This window comes from Haliaeetus leucocephalus, unplaced genomic scaffold (genome assembly GCF_000737465.1).
Source record: "Haliaeetus leucocephalus isolate CR32 unplaced genomic scaffold, Haliaeetus_leucocephalus-4.0 Scaffold587, whole genome shotgun sequence".
Taxonomy (NCBI): Eukaryota; Metazoa; Chordata; class Aves; order Accipitriformes; family Accipitridae; genus Haliaeetus; species Haliaeetus leucocephalus.
In genome coordinates this window covers 5,141,708-5,159,460 of record NW_010973023.1, presented here as the reverse complement: position 1 = coordinate 5,159,460, position 17,753 = coordinate 5,141,708, and the positions used below count along the sequence as shown (strand labels likewise).

The window sequence follows — 17,753 nt, the reverse complement described above, 5'->3', positions numbered from 1 at the left end:
GTACTATAAAACCCCATTAGAACAGGGGAAGAGGAGGAAATTAAGCTCAGTGAAAGACAATGTGTAACTTAATGCCCCCAGCTAATATCTTGCATGGTGAATCTGGTGTGACTTTTAGAATAGGTTTAAGAAAAAAAGGTCTGTTGTACCTCTGGTTTTAAGCTTCAGCGTGATCTGTAACAGGAGAATGCACAGAGTTGGTATGCAATTACTGCTACAGTTCCTATGGTTTGAAATGCTCGATCTCTTTCCTTTGACATGGCCAGAATGAACATGGCTATTTCAGCTGCTGCCACTACTAATTTTGCTACTTTAATTGAGCATCTGTGTGAAGGGCTAAGTGTCTTCAGTAAGAACAGAGAGGAAAGAGGATACTCAAAGACATAAATGATATAGGGTGTACAAGTTTGGGGAAGGTGTGATGTTGTTTTTCCTCCATCAAGTCCAAAACCTGGCTCCCAGAGAGCAGCCCCGCACAGCGGGTAACGGGATGTTAACGCATTTCGGCCCACAGTAACCACACTGTGCTTCCTGTTAATATCCAGACTTTGGGCACAGACTACAACATTGGGTTATTACAGACTGCAAGTGTTTTCACGTCTCTGACATGCAGATGCTAGGAGTTATGTGTGCCTTGCTGAAAAGCCTGACGATACAGAAAAGTTTTCCGGCAAGAGGACCAATGATGGTATATCAAAAATCTCTGACTCGGATAGTATTACTACTTTTTACACAGTGATACTGTAAAACCTAGTTGCCTTCAGTGGAACAATAATGCTGAACACAAGCTGTAATGAATATACAGCGTGTTTTTAGTTTTTATTTTTATATTTGTTTCATAGAACCAACCCTTTCAAATCATAAAATTGTCAGCGAAACTAAAAATGATGTGCTGTTTGCTAATTCAGGAGATAGGACTTAGGCATGTTTATTAGAGTGTCACCATTCCAGCTAGATGTCACATTCTTGTGTGTTTTCACCTGCTCATTGATTGGTTGTGTCATGGTTTTACCAGGTATGTTGAAAAAGTCAGTATAGTTACCCTACCAAAAGAGATACCGCAGCAACAATTCCCCACAGCGCCAGTACCACCTGTTACAGGGATTCCTCTTCCAAAGGCTGTTAAGTGACAAATTCACCTTTGTTAGCTTTACTGCGGAGCGATGCTTTAGGGATGTGTTTATCTTGAGACCAGTACTCTTGTAACAACCAATGGTTCACAGTTAGATATTAAACGCTGTCCCAGACAAAGTGAAGTCTAGCAGAATTTAGGGGAACGGAAAAAAAAAAACCCACCAAGCTGTTGATTATCCTCAGGAACTTGCAAAATTAATACTTCTTACTGTATATCACTTCATAATCCAGCACTACTATTATAGATGAAATAAATATGTATTGACTTCTGTGTTGTGTTCATCATCTAGCTTTTAAGCATTGGGCCCCTGAAATGAAAGAGGCAAACTTAGGAAAGCAGATGATACTGCTGTTAAAGGACATAATTTACTGGTCGTGTTGCATGCAATTTTACAGTTTGCCTCAGTATAAATATGACCTTGAAACAGTTGCTGCCATATTGAAAGAAGTGTATTTATTTTAACCAGATTCTGTGGGACCCATGCAAACTGGTACTGCTTGTACAAACAATGCGTATGCTAGGCCCAGTACTTAAAATGTAGAAGTCCTTTCTTGTCCCCCAAGCAGGGGGTTGATGATTTTGATTATTCTTACACAGATCAACAGTGACTGTATGTAGTAAAGAATGTTTCTGGCAGATCACTTCTCTCATATTGGCAACCTTCAGGATAAACTACTTCATGGGTAGATTCTTCCAGCTCTTCTTCCTGAGCTCTGAGAATTATCTTTCACGTAGCTGAGGGAAGTCCTGAAAATGGTATGTCTCAGGGTGATAACAAGACCTACTGTCTGGTACGCTGAGGGAACTGAGAAGAAACTGTCAAGTCAGCTTGGAAGGTTTATTCATCCCAGTGTCAAAAGAATAGCACTAGTGTTACAGACACCTTTGGCAGCTAGCAACTTTTTCATTGACTGGCCCCTTGGAAAGAAGGTTGCTAGTCATTTCAAGACAGATTTTACTGGGTCTCTTCCCTAGTAAAACAGCTACTTGTGAATTGATGCCAAATGTTTGAGGTTTTTTTTCAGCAGATCTGGAATACATTTTAGGGTATTATCAGAAATGAAGTGAGAGGAATTCCACTGATTTCTTCATACTGTAGTAATTAGTATCTGAAAGAATTGGCATTCTCCTATGCAATTTTCCATTTTTTTTTTTTCCTACAGCATAGTTTTGTGCTAAAAAGTATATATTCCTGTTCTACCTGAGTGAATCCAATATTTATCTCCTTCAAAATATGAGCATAAATACTATAGACATATAGTGTCACTCCTTCCTCCTGCTAAACCTGTAAAGACAGGTTTAATTTCCATAATAGGATGCGAACTGCCACTTCCCTTCTCTCCATCAAAACCTTTTTGTGTTTTCGTGTGAGCTCTGCTGCAAGGCTAAGCTCTGATTCCTTGAGGGCTGTTCTTTAGTGGCAGAGGGCCAGGGAGGGCTTGGAGAGATGAGATCTTTCGTGAGTCTGAAAAGAGCTGTGCCAAGACTTGGGTATTAGCAAAGGTCTAGAATGAGTAGATCCTATTTGACCTATTGGTTTTCAATCTGGCAGCAGCTCTCAGGGCATAATGCTGCCTGCAGAGAATGGCTAAGAACTGGTATTCCACATGGCATCAAGGGATTCAGAGAACGCAGCATTCGTTGGACTCTTGTTGTAAAATTTTAAGTGGAAGTTCCATTCATCTGGCCACAACAATGCAGTCTAAATGCCAGCTCTAAAAATGTGTTGTGCCTTTACCAGCAGCAGTGCAGTCCTTTTCAGCAGGCTTAGCCAGTGCAGTGGTCTTTATTGACCCAAGATGTAGTACGGAACTAAACTTGGTCTTCTATGCAAATTAGTTCAATAGAAGTAAATACAACTCTGTAGTAACAGGTATTTAAGAACCTGGGCCAGGTGGGGTTTTCCACTTTTTACTCTATTTTTAGTAGTAAGGTTTATTGTAAGGAAAATTGTGCCACAGCAGACCCCTTATTCACTGCTTCGTCAGATCAGTGTAGAAGTGTACTCAAGTCATCAGTGGAATGGAAACACCTTCACAACCTTTGCTTCTTGTCTGGTAAGAGCCTTATACGCTCTATAACGTCTAATGTATGCATTGAGGGAGGAAGGTCAAAGGAGTGCATGTTATGCTTAGTAGATGGCTTCTCATTTTTGTGGTGGTTTGGTCTACAGCTTGATTAGCCCATAGGAAAAGCTGAGTTTCTTGTGCAGAAAAATATTCTTCCTTCAGTTATTCTGAAGCTATAGAGAAAGTTTGCCTTTGGGGGCAATTTTTTCCCTAAAAGTGACAAGCTTTGGCAAGGAGGGAGGGAGGAGAGTGAGCTGTAATGGAAGCAGTCTCTCAGCTAACTGCAGTAGGAGTGTAAAACTCCTGTGAACCTGTATTATGAGGCATACTGACATTTCCTTCTGCATTCATTCTGCTAGCAAACGGGGAAAGGTGTTTGCGTAAAGGCTAAATGCACCCGCAGATCGGTTCTAGTTGTGTTCAGAGCTATGACCAACTGTTTGTTTCGCAATTATGCTGCATGCCATCTATTCCAAACAGAAATATTTGTTCAAAATTGATTTCCAACAGTTTGACAAGCATCAGACAAACCCAGTAATTAGATCTGTGAAGTGGAATGTCTGATGGCATATTGCCTTCTAACCATATTAAGTGAAGTTAGGCTGAGAGCCATTTTTTGTCTGCACTGTCTTAGCATAATGAGGGTAAATCAAGCTTTGCGGTTCAGATTTAACAATGCAGGCATAGTTTCTTCCTCCTTCTCCCCAAATACTTAGGTAGTAAAGCCTAATGGCTGTAGACACGCCATTCTTCCGTGAGCTGTGCTGCAGTAAAAGGCTGAACCAGGAGCTGGATTGTACCTCTCACTGGTGCCCAAGGGAAAGAGTGGAACCGCCGCAAGGATTTTGATCAGATAACGCCTGTGTTTTCAGGAGATCCATAGCCTTGTTTGGTGAACCTTTCTCTGCACCAGTTTACTGGTTTGCACCCATTCTCTCATCCCCTTTTCTCCTTCTAGTCTGATCAGAGGGTGTTCCCACAGCATGCTAAGCCGTGCAGCGCTCCTTGGTGACATCTCCAGCGGTAGAGCTCTGGCTGGAAGCCAGGACTGGCCTTGCTGTTTCTGGCAGATGACCTGCACCCGCCTGCAGGACGAACAGGTTTTGCTACACTTGCCTTGGATACAGCTGAGCACTAAGTAATTAGATCCTTTTTCCAAGGAAATTGTTAAATTGGCCTGATTTTATTTGATCCTGGCTCTTGCAGTAGGTCACAGTGTGTAATGACTGCTGCATGTCAGAGTCCTCGTTGACATGCACATCCAAAGCTCCGTTGTCCCACCTACTCGAGTTTGAAGTGAGGTGTGTGGTAGTGCAGGAAAAATGGAAGTGTGTGGCTTCGTAACAGTATGCAAAGACAGAGTTGAATTAGGGCTCCCAGTGGTGCCTTTAGGCTATACTTCCTGCAAAACAATTCCTTAAGGTCCTTTTTCTAGAGAACTTAACTGCATAAAAAGGAAAGGCAAAATGTTGGGAAAGGGTTATTTTAACGCGGTTGGAACCCAGACATCCTCAACTGCAGCTTATACATAGTGATGATGGACGTGCTTTTTCTGTCCTTTTAGTTCTTTCAAATGTCTTGATATTACCACAAATGTTACTGGAAGCCACATGTTCCAGAATAGTGGTTTTCAACCTCTTAAATAATGCAAGGCAAACTAATACATTGCACATATGCCTTACTATTACAGCTTACTGAAGATGTCGAAGTCTTAGGTGTTACAAAGCTGAGTAATTTTTAGGTGTAACCTTTTGTTCTTCAAGTCACTAAAACCAGGTAAGTCAGTACAAAATTCCAGATGTTTTACTTAATATTTTATTATCAGCATTTCAGTAAACTTACTGAAATATAGTTGACTCAGAATTGAGAACTGTACTGCATTATGTTTAACTATCCAGTTGTTTTCTTACAGAAGAGATAGGACCAAAACAGTAAAAAAGGACAAATACACATTATATTTCATATACTGAAGAGCACTGCTTTGTAAATATATATGACTTAATCAACTTCTATTTTAGCTTCAAAAGGTCCCAAAGTTAAGTAATATAATTTTCATCTTCATACCCTGAGAAAAGAGGGCCAAGAAAAAGGAAATTAGAAATCAGTCACAACAATCTGTAGTTACAATGAAATATATTAAAAGTTTGGTGTTACAAATGATTAATGTACTTTCTGGTGTTTGTAACAAGTAAATAATTCTTAAGATTTTGTACAAATATTTAAGCTGCTGTTGTGTATTATTACAATCAGTATTTTCAATATGCTGTGACTGTTGAACTAAGCCTCTCTTGAGAAGCCAAAGTAGGGGAATATGCTTCAGCTTTTATCAGCTTCATTTTCCTCATTTATTTTACAACATTTGTAGAGGGAGCAGCAATAAGAATGTGAGAGGAATTACAAGTATCTGCAAGAAAGCAAGACTGAAAAGGAGTGGGAGGAGATGAAAAACTTGTAATTTTTTTTTTTTTTTTGTACTTAACACATTAAAACTCTTAGTTTAACAGCCAGCGTGTCGTCTGTATGGAAGACTACAGACTTCTATATACACAGGGAGGGACTACCGTAGAGCAGCTCTACCAAGTGATCCCCGAGAACGGTATTTGTATCCAAGGACTCTCCGTCAGAGATTGTACTTTGTATGAAACAGGTTTCCATGGTCTTGACAGTAGCTGTTTGAACCATGGGGCTGAGAGGTCCCAGCTAGTTAGAGGCTTACGTAAAAGTGTTATTTTGATTCTCAAGAAATGGGATAAACTATTAATGTCAAATTGAGCAGTAAGGCACAGTGGTTTTGAAAATACTTATATGTCGCCTAACTCCTATTAAAGGCACTGGGGGGTTGGATTTAATATTGTTTCATTGAAAACACCCTTCGAATTTCTGTTTTGTTTCATTAACACACTGTTCCGAATTTTTGGTCCCTCTATATTCCTTCATTTTGGGAAGTCCCTGTGTATACAGGGAACAACTGGCTTTGTTCACTCTGACCAACATGCACAGGGAAAATTGTGCCAGCAGCAGGTTCCAGAGCTGCGTGGAGCGAGGGGAAGTGGAAAGGTGGCGTTGCCTTCGGGAGCGGTCCTCGGCTGCGCCTGGACTGCCAAATCCTTGCTCGGCGTCTGGCTCCCTCCTGCTGCTTTTGGGCTAACGCAAGGATGTGCTGCTCTCATGCTCTCACTTGCGCAGCTTTCAATGACTTTATTCACTTAAATATAAATAGACGACACTTTAATAGCCTTCTGGTAATGCCTATGGCAATGCATTCTGCTGTACTTACTCTTTTTAACCCGTTTTACAAGGGTTTAAAAAAAAAAATGCCCAAAGACTTCTTCCTCCCTGGGCAGCTTTCTCTTGTACAAGTGATATGGTACAAGAAAGGTACTCTGTTTTAACAAGAGAGCTGCTTCTTCCAGGGAGAAAAAAAGAAAATAATATCAGTATCATATGCACAGCATTTATAATGAGTTTTAATAGGAGAAGTCTAAATATTTGTTTTTAAATGAACAAATAAGCATATGTTTACATGCTCCATTAATTCTTGATATCCTTAAGACATTATTAAAGTGATCTGTCTCTCCAAATGCACTTGAAGACTTTGATTAGTTAGCTCAACTATTAACAATATCTCTGTTATATGTTTGTAAATATTAGAGAAGACTTAAGCATGCAGAAAATCTAGAGGAAAACTGAAATGTGTGCTTTCATTACTGAAATAAAGCATACAGAAAGATTTATACTTTATAGCTCACTGCGTATGCATTAGGAGAAGCTACTTTTGTGGCACAAATACCCTTCTTTGTTGCTTACCAATACCCGTATTCAGTGACACAAAGAACAACTGTTGTAAAAAATATTAGTATGCAGATGCTCTGGTGTTTTGTTAATGCATTTAAGTAAATACAATAGCTCTTTTGTTTGTTTTTCTTCTTCTGTCCTTGAATGGATTTGTATTATGGTATAGAATCTAGGCTTAGAGTTGCTATTTAAAATGTTTTGCAGTTTTAGAATGTGTCATATTTCCATGTTAGTTACTTTCTCTTTCGTTCGATTAAGAAAGTAATTTAGGGACTTTAATAGTTTCTAGTAAGTTTGAAAGTATCTTTTCATGAAAACCCAAATCCCAAAGTTGCCAGCAAGTATTTTCCTTTTCCCCACTTATGAGGTCTTCTGTGACAATTAGCATTGGTTAAATGGCTGTATTCCTGAGAAAAACTTTCAGATGTTTTAACCAAAGAAAACGTTCTTGAAGTTCCCCAACATTTTCTAGGTAGTTTCCACAGAAGAAAAAAAGAAAAAAAAGCTGCACAGCAAAACTGCACGTTACGTTTTTATATGAAAAACTGTAGCAGAATGATTACAACAAATTGTAACCTAAGTACCGGTATATATTTTCAGAAGCCAACATTACTGTCTTGTGTCGTTATCCATAAAATTATTTCTGAATTACTCTCAGCCTGAGAAAAGGTTTCTTTAGTGCCCTGTGGGTGGGCGAAATCATATGAAATGACTGTGTCAAGTCTAAAATTGCTCTGGTGAATCAGCAAAGTACTTGAGCCCAGAGTACTTTGAAAAAATAGCAGTATGTGCCAGATCCTATCCCTCCCATGGGAACAAGGACCAAATCAAATGGAGACATAATGAGGTAATTAGAAAACCTTAGAGGTAACATATGACTAACTGTAACTTATTTCTGAGATTCTGAGCCCAGTTAACTCCAAAAAACGTTTCTGACACAGAGTGACTATGTGGGAGGTGTCTGCTCTGAAAGTTGCTTCTCAAGCAATGACCTACTAATATTCTTTCGCTGTTCCTTGGAGACAAGACATTTTCCTCAGTGGGTGCAGTTTCCTTCATAACAGTAGGAATAATGGTATAGACTATAAAAACCTCCATAAATGTTTTTGTCAGTGATAGAAGGAGCTACTACAGGTTAAGTGTGTGCTGCAGCTGATTCTTTTCAGATATTTTTCTGCGTGTGTCAGAACACAACTGTGGAGAAGGCAGCAGACATTTCACCTACTTACACCACAGAGGCGCGTCTTGCACCTTTCTTGGCAAAAAGCTCACTGGTTTCTGATAATTGTTTTTGTCGCTTCTCACAAGCACTAAATGCAAATCGGACGGTTTTGCTCTGGGCCTTCAGCATTAGCGCTGCGACATCATACGCTGAGTGCTAGGATCATACGTGGAGAAAAACTGTCATGGGAGGCCAACAGAAATGGCAGTTTAGTGTTCTCTGCCTTTTTGAAGTGAGGACAATTTAAAATAGTGAAAAAAACCTCCCCTCGTGACACTTGTTTGATCGCTATTGAAGTTACGGTGAGGGATTCCAAATCGGGACAAAACCTTCAGGTACAAAAGCTCTGACATTGTGGAGAGGGAACGTTCACTTGAGAAGGCCCGGTCCTGTATTGTCACTTTAATTTTTTTTTTTTTCCCCCCCTGTTTTGGAGGAAAAACGGTATGGTTTAGAGTTGCGGTCCTCCGGGTAAAGTACGGGAATTCCGATTGTTCACTGAAAGCCTCCTCATCACGAAGCCTTCCATGTAAAAGTTAGTTTCAGTTATGCTTTGAACAACCTATCAATCTATTTACAAGGAACATTTAATTAAACAAACCAACCTAGAACTACTGCAAATTTTGTGTGAGAACATCATCCCGGTTTCGGTTCCAAGATAGCTCAATGTTCTTAAAGGCTGGTAGAGAACATAGTTTCATTACAACTGCACATATTACGGGTTTTGTATGAAATGAGCATCTCAAGGCAAGGGAAAGAAAGCAGCATTGTTCCAGGGCTGTTTTTCACAGGCCTGTATTCATATCTCATCCTTGTTGTTTGCAGGAGAGGCAGATGTGAACCAGAACAATGGGACCTCCACGAAGAGCCCAGCGGTGACAGACTCCAAAGGCACAGCAGACCCGAAGAATGCCTGGCCTGAGGCCAACCCAGCTGACACGACTGGTCGCCCCCACTTGATCCGCCTCTTTTCCCGAGATGCCCCAGGAAGAGAAGACAACACCTTCAAAGATCGGCCCTCGGAGTCAGACGAGCTACAGACCATCCAAGAGGACAGTGCAGCAGCTTCAGAGAATTCGGATTTGATGGCTTCACAAAAACGCTCCTCTTTCCGGCACGGATCAAAAATGGCATCTGCGAGCACTACAGACCATGCTAGACATGGATCTCCAAGGCACAGAGACTCGGGTCTACTTGACTCGCTGGGCAGATTCTTTGGAGGTGAAAGACACGTTCCCCGGCGGGGCTCGGGCAAGGTGAGCTCTGAGGAATAGAGAACTGCACAGCTACAGCAAAATAAAGTACAATTAAACAGGAAGGGTGGGACTAAAAGGAAGGTGTAACTGCTATAATGCAAGAGTTGACTTAGCCAGCAAGACGGTACTTGCAGATGTGTAATTTAATGCTTGGCTTTAAACTGAAAACAACAACAACAAAAGCATAGATCTGGGAAACGAGGAGCTATTCTGGGTAGTAACAAGGAGTATTAGAAATCCAAGTGGGTCTAGAAACATTACTGAGAGCAATTTTTATGAACATTTAACGTGGTGCGTTGTATGCATTTGTACGCTGTGCCATTTAGAGAAACTTCAGTCTGCTTTTGTGCATTGTTCTTAAATGTTTGCAAAACGTAGCTGGATGACAGCACTAAATGCAAGACAATCTCTAGATAGTTTGGCACTAACTGAGAGACAGACTTGGAAATAGATGTAAGAAAAAGAACTGTGACCAGATTCTCAGCCTGCTTGTGCAAGAGTGTGTTTTAAGGTCAGTTGATAGCATTGCTGAGGAGATGGCTTGGCAGATTATTATCCCGAATCCCAGGTGTACAAAATAGTCCCAACTGCTTTATCCTGGCGAGAAGTGAAGATTTATATTCCAAGTATTTCATGCTAGAAACTGTGTAACAAGCCATTTCCTCATTATGAATTGAAAAACAAGGTATTGATGAAAGGATATTGCTTGAACTCTTTCCTTTTCCAGGATTAACCCGCCTCCTCTGATGTTACGCAGATGGCATGTTAGTTCACTATTGCTCGAGTGGCAAAGTTTTAAGATATTTTCACTGCACCCTTTGCCATGTAAATGATAAGTGGAGTCTTGTGTTTGTGTGTTCATGCACTTACATAAGCATTTGAATGAAACTACTGTAGGGCTGTAAAACCTTGTTTTAGCTGAATATATTGTTTGATGTAGTTGCTCAAGTTGTGTGTCGCAAAAAGCAATGCTCATAGTTGCTGGCTGGGCCCAAATTTTTCAATAACCTTTGACAACCTTTTCTGTCTGTTTGGTAGTTCTAACCTGTGATGCTTGCTGACCCGGGATGGGTTAGCAGGTATAGCTTTCCCAGATTGGCTCTCTCACAGAGTTGCACTGGGACGTGGTACATACTAGCCTGTGGTTTAAAACTGATTTGTGATCGTATGGCAGCTGCACGCTGTCCATGCACGTCACAGCTCTGCATTTGGAAGCACAATGTATATAACAGCCCTTCCCTGAAGAGCTGTAGTGTATAGACCGCTGGATGAAAAACGCTCTAGAAACTTAAAACCAGAAGCTTCTCACACTTGGTAGCCAGTAGGAAGCAAGCTGTGTCTTTTGGTCTTTTCGTTTCTCACGTTTACAAACTGGGGCCTGTGATGCTCATGACAAAGATTTAGCAATTAATGCAGTTGTTTCTGTAGGTATGTAATGTTCATACATGCAACAAGCAGTTGCTGTGAGAATGAAGAAAACCACTTTTCTTGCTGTTACTGCAAATATCAGACTGTTCCCAACACTGCTATTTTCTGGAACCTGGTTGGCTAGCTCAACTCTTGCTGTTTTATTCATATACTGTGTGACTCGATGAAAAATACTATATGAAATGCTCTTTGTACACCAAGGAAACAATACCAAAAACTTAGATTCTGCGTACAGGATATACAGACGTATGTACGTTCTTGCTTAGCAATAAAACAAACCAACCAACTCACTTCTTTTTAGTAGGGGTGACTGAAAAATGGCTGCAAGTTGTACAGAGTCTGTATTTTATCCTTCGGTGTGAACACAATCGCTATGAGTCTCTACAGATCTTTACATAATTATGTATAAGAGGACAGGATATCATCTGTCTTATCTCTGTTGCTGTTCAGTAAACTGCTATTGTGAAGCACTTAAATGTCTGCAAAACAGTACAGAATTATGGACAATTCTGACATTTTTTACCTAGCTGAAGTAATTTTTTTTTTATTTTTTTTTTTTTAAGAACAACTACTTGTAATGTTACAGAGTCCTGACTTGCAGATCTCAGCTGGAAGCACAGAGAAGTTTTATCGTCTTGGCAAAAGTCAGTCACATTAGAACTTCCAGTGCCAAAGCACCTCTAGCACTATTTAATGCAATGGTAATATTGATGCATGAAAACATGTCCTAGGAAGCTCTATCATAGGAGGGCTTTAGCGTGGAAAATACTGAGCAAGTGCCACAGACAGTTGTTTCAATTATTATTTATTTAGCCTTTGAATCAATGCCTTTTGGTTTCTTGTATCAAGGAAGGCTTGTGGTGTCACTTATTTATACGTGTGTTTACAGAGGAAATCTAGGTGGCCAATAGTCTTATTTGTGCTTAAAACCTAAATAGGTTGTCACTTGCTGAATTTTGTAGAGTGTCAGAGTACTGACAGGTGATGAAGGTGCTCATGGATGAGTTGGAGCAGAATAAAGTCCCTTGGCAGTTTTCCAGACTCCGCTAAGTAAACAGGTCTTTGGTAAATAAGAAACCATGAAAAGTATCTTAAAGGATGAATTTCAAAGGCTTGAAATTGAAAAGTTCCTAGAGTTGCGCTGTTTGTTTGCTCACACTTGTTTCTGATTAATTTTTGAAGCATTTCAAAGCAATTCTGCAGCTGCCTTTCTTGCAGTCTCCCTTTTTCAGTTAGCCCGTGCCCCAGTGGGGAGCATGTATCTCAACTACCCACACCAGCAAGCGCTGGAATGCAAAGACAACACTTGCTCTTTGTACAGATTTAGGGCTGACATTCAAGCAAAACACATTATAAATTCTTTGTGGAGGCATTTTCATCTTGCATCCATAGCTGAAAAGTACATTAATGAATAATATTCACTATTGTGTACGGAAAGGTGGGGTAAGAACAAAGCAGGGACTGTTTCGTGGCCTCCTTTTCTCCTGTGGAGCAGGTTCTCCCTTACTCTGGAATTCTGAAGTTAAATTAAAGAGTGCGTGGGAGTCCCATGGGAGTAAATAAAAATAGAAATACTGGAATGTACAGAAATACTCCTTCTCCTCTAAGGGGCAGCAACTGCATTCGCTGTTGTTCCCCCTGCCCCAACAAGATTTTAGGTAACTGAAACTCAATCAAAACCAGCTTGAATTTTGTACAATTTTTTTCTAAGGTAGAATATTCCAAACAAAACTATTGTTGTGCACAGCCTAAATTGAATTGTATTAAAGATGATTTTAAAAGGGTGACAGACAGAAACTGCGGTGCAGACATTTTAGAAAGCAAGCAAGACAGTAGTGTAACTATAAATTATTTCCTTTCTAATCTTCATAGAATATTTATCTAAACATTTGTAAAGCATATAAGCAAGTTTGTTAAAATGATCAAATCTTTCTTGTGCCTCCTAGATATTAGCCTGTATTCAATATGTATTGAGTGCTATTTTGTTTCTTTTACGCAATTGTTTGTTTTTAAAATTCTTTTGTTCATGGTTTTTTGGTTTGGGCTCCCCCCCCCCCCCCTTACTAAAAGTTGGGATTGTGAAACAAGAACTTTTCTGTCCTGGTTTAACATTATGCATTAACGTACTAAACTTTAAACTACATTTCTGACACACATGCAACAAACCAAAATATTGTGAGTGACAGTAAATAATAGGCTGAGGGCAGACTTAGTGAAAGATTAGATCAATTCTTCTTTGACATTTTGCTTCAGTTTTTTATGCAGTCTTGTAATGTTCTCCTGTTGCCTGTATGAAGCCTTGCTCCTGTATTTCTTTCCCAATATCTATGGGTTTGGGTGCAAGGAATATAGAAGGCAGACACGGGGCTTCCCCTTCCTACGGACAGATACAAGGTATGAGGAGTACTGGGCTGAAGTTCTTCTCAGAAGTTGAGCAGAACCAGGGTTTAGGATCAGCATTTCTGAAACAGCAGTTCCAAACCCACGCCAGTTTTAAATAATGTCATGGATGGATATGTTCATCAAAATATCCAGGCATCTTTTTTCTTTTTGCACTTGAACTCTATTCACATTTCTTGTGCGAGCTTTAATGTATACTACAGTACCACGAAGACTTTGAGAAGTAGTTAAATCAATGCTAGTCTGACTAGTATATGATGTGATTTAAATCAATACTTACTGTGATTTTTATTTCCACATCTTAGTTTTCAGGGAGTGGTATTGCTCATAATACACTGTTTTGTAAAACCTGCTGTGCAAGCAGTATGCCTGTAAAAAATTTTTGTTATATAGTTTATGGTGGTTGTAACAATAATTTTGTTTTAATCTTTTGCTTTATATGTGCTTTATGTATTCATTAAACTGTTTACATCACAAAATCGGTGTACTAATGATTTGATTTGTTTTAAATACTTTAATCCATTAACAGAAGTTGCAACAAACTACTTCATAGTACGTGATGGGGTTTCAGATCACAAAAGAGGCTGCATGTCCTTCTATAAAATTCAGTTATAACACTGTATTGGACAGAAATGAATAAAGCTTGCCTTCTGTAAGGAAACGACTAGGTTTTAAATAACTGAAGCTGCTAAATCTGGTGTTCTCACTTCATGATAATGGGAATGGAATCTGGCTTCTCTTTTTTGTAGCAGGTAGTGATGAATGACCTAAAAATGAACTCGTGTATCAGAACTGTCAGTTCGATTAAAGCTCATTTAGCTTGTACGGTAGGCCTCTGAGTGCTTTAGATTTGTCCGTTTTTTTAAAAAATAGTAATCTGTACAAAACAAGCAAGTATCAACAGGTGAGTACCGCACAGTGCGTGATAAGTGAAAGGCTTAGGAGCCAACATTACATAGGATTGACTTTGACATGTTCATTTAACACACGAATGACCATATACATGTTATACATGCTTAATAATTAACACATTATTTAATGCCCTGGAACTAATTATCTCTTGCATTTTCAAGGAAATTACTGCTTGAAGCACTTACTACAAACTCTAAGAGGAATTTGGAAGTCAGACGAGTCTGTTAAGCGATGCTTAGAAAGAGCAAGCACTAACTTTGCTAAGGTACTAGTGAAGCTTTGTGCTCAGCCTAGCAGCAGATGCATGGCAAGGTTTATTCAGAAGTGGGACAAAGTAGTTGGGGCTTGCTGCTCTGTATTAGCAGTTGAAGAGAAAAATCATGATTAGGTGGACAGGAAAAACCTTTGCGCTTCACTGTTTTTACTGTCCTTTTACATGGTTGTCTTTTGCCTCTTAAATTCAGAGATGTATTTAGTAATGTGTGCAGGCTAAAATGCTAATTAAACTGAAGCATTTTAAAGATCACCATTTCTAATCAGTCTGCAGCAAAAAAAAATCTCCCCTTTTTATTAAACTTCCAATAGTATCTCCCACTTCAGTCTTTGCTAGACTAGTTCCTAGATTCTTCTGTCCACCAGTATGATATAATGCTTATTTAAGAGGGAGGTAATAGCGTGCTCTGAAGAAGAGCTCCAAGGATTCTCTCAGGTGCTCGCTGAAGTTACAGCCTCGCGGGTGGGCTTTGCCTGGGCCCCAGCGCAGAGGCAGCGATGGCAGCTTTGGGCTTTTCTAGGGGGAATTGGCTTTGGCTGTTCTGCAGCAATTCCTCTGTTTTTCAACCGCAGCCCAGTTGAGAATAAGGTCTGGATTTAATTTTACTATGATGTACCTGAGGGGGTGGTTTGTTTATACAAGCAGGAACCCCAAAACTCACATACAGGTCAAAGGGATGTATTAAAAATTTAGCATGAGGATTTTCTCTACCTAACATTAAATTTTTCTCATTGTGTTTACTTCTTATTTATAAATTTGCAGAGAAGTGGCTTTATATTAAAATCTGTTATATTGGGTTTTTTCCTATCACATATATTAATTTCTTGCAAATGAAGAACTGCATTATCCTTAGCACTTCCCATCCTAGAATGCTAAAATTAATGACTTTGTCCTTTGGCTGTTTTGAGATTGCACAACAGTAAACACTGCCCAATAGAAAATTGAGGCAAAAGTTAGTAGGCATTTTACTGACCTTGTTTTGTACCTCCATCATTGCATACCATGAGCGACAATTGCTGGCTTCCATTGTGTGTACTGATGCAAAACATCTCGCCTTGTTCCTGAAGTGGTCTCCAGTTAGACCGACATGTTCAGTTACTCATTTCACTCTGAAGTTAGCTGGTTTCATTTCTGAGCTACCAAAAAAAAATACGCCACTGCCATTTTCAGGTGCTTTTACTGAATTTCTCACAAAGTGATTTAAAAAATGTTTATAATAAACATACTGAATGATGAACCTTAGCTCTGTTTCACCTTCTGCTTGAGATGCATCTACTTTTCCATTTCTGATCTATCATACCATTAACATGCCTTGGAAACTGTACAAGCTTCAGGTTTTGGGTGGTCCATCTGCCCTCCACCCCCCATTTTATACTGACTACATTATTGGAAATTTTACCTCTCAGTGGTAGTATTTGTTTTGAAGAAATAAGCTGTTAACCATGCCATGCCTAATTATGTCTTTACTATTTTACTCTCCCCATAAGTTACGTTGATGTAGGCAGTAGTACTTCTAACAACCTGTACAAGGGTTTAGCTTGTCATTTTCTTACCTGTTAAAGGCAGAAAAACCAAAATTGGGCCAGTGCCTTCGAAGATGAGAACTGGTAAAATAGCTGGTGGGTGGGTGAGTGCGTGCAACCTGAGGGATGAAAGGTGTATTTCAAGAAATTAAGGTTGTAGTAACATTTTTCTCCTCTTTATTTCTAGTCAGCAGCTATAAAGCAATAGTGTACACCTGGATTTATAGTTTTGTTTTCCAAATAATTATCATCTTGTTTATTTTATGAGCTTCTTGACTATATGAAATACTAGGCAACAGGCCATCTTAAAATTTTTACAAACTTCTGCTTTCTTACTAATAGCTATACAGTGTTACATTCTTTTGCTGTAGCAACAGATGCATCTCCACCAAATACGCAGTCTATCAGTAGAAATTTATCATTGTGACTACTCATCTATGATGCCTTCCATATCTTGGACACATACAGTTAAGTAAGTCCTTAAGGCTGTGAAGTTTGTTGGTAGCAGAAGCTACCCTGGAAACTCCTTTGAGAACACCTACTAGCCACAGTCTCTTTTTTGTTGGAGTGCTTATCCTCAAAAAAAACCACCAATCCACCCCAGACTCAAAGCGTTGCACACAGTTTCTGCGATGGATCATTTCAACAAGGTTTAATCTATGTCATTGATGCCAACTTGATAAAACAGCACAGAGGACAATACTGAATATGCACCAGAGAGTATGTCCAAGCAGATAAAAAGAACTGCTATCATGAAGAATATTTGCATAAAATGATCAATGCTAGGCAGGAAAATGCTTCAGAAAAGCAAAGGTAAATTAAGGCATTGGGTTTTGCTCCTGAAACCATTTATCTAGTGTCACAACACCAGAATCAACTGGACAAGGTATGATAGCACCAGTCTCTCACTCAGGACCCATCATAAAACAAACTACTATCCTGAACAACTGTCCTGATTCTTCTTTTTTCTCCAGTAATTCTTCCCTCTCACCTTCTAATTTAGGAACCCCAATCACTAAGGACTAGGAGGGTTATGGAGAAATGTGGTTCTGGATTATCAATTAGCACTTACCTCTCTCGATGGTCAGTGTTCTCCATGGTTTCCTTCTTCATGCCGTCTTTCTTCTCACCTCCCTTGGGTCTCTGACTTCTGAGCCATCTCTTGTCTTTCCTCCCGTGTTTTTTACTCCGATCTTTCTGCTAAGAATTCTTCCTCTTCATCACCTCTTTCTAGACAAAGATTATACTGATGGTCTCAGCACAATGCTGGAAGGCAGAATCTCCTGGATTCCACATCTCTCTTCCTACCAATTCTCCTCTGTAACTTCGAGCAAGTCAATTCATTTCTGTTTTAACCTCCACATTAGTAAAAATTAACAGTACCATTACAACGATGTGTGGTTCATCCTTTGTGATTAGAAAAGCCTGCTGAATTAGCCAATTAATCATAATGTCACCAGCAGACCAGCATGTGGGGAAGATGTCAGCATTCCCATCACTTTTTGTAACGGATCAGTAAGTTGTGAACAGCCTGGAACAAACACCGTCACAAACTGCAAATTAGAGCTCGGGTTGTACCCCGAATGAAAACGGAAGCAACACCAGTATAACACAGCTCTGGTTTCGCAGTGCATGTTTACAGTAGGTATATTACTACTAGAGTAAGCATGGAGAAATAGATCCTCACATTACATGTGTTCTATATTCCATCACTGCTGGACAAGACGCTGGGTAACAGC

At 39.6% G+C, this 17,753-nt stretch overlaps 1 protein-coding gene across 1 annotated transcript in view; it reads left to right on the top strand.

Moving 5' to 3' along the window:
- MBP (myelin basic protein) overlaps positions 1–17,753 on the top strand; it is a 123,589-nt gene that overhangs the window by 93,120 nt on the left and 12,716 nt on the right. Inside the window, exon 4 of the mRNA XM_010577941.1 lies at positions 9,047–9,477. Coding sequence (XP_010576243.1) covers positions 9,047–9,477 — 431 coding nt within the window. The remainder of the gene's footprint in view (positions 1–9,046; positions 9,478–17,753) is intronic.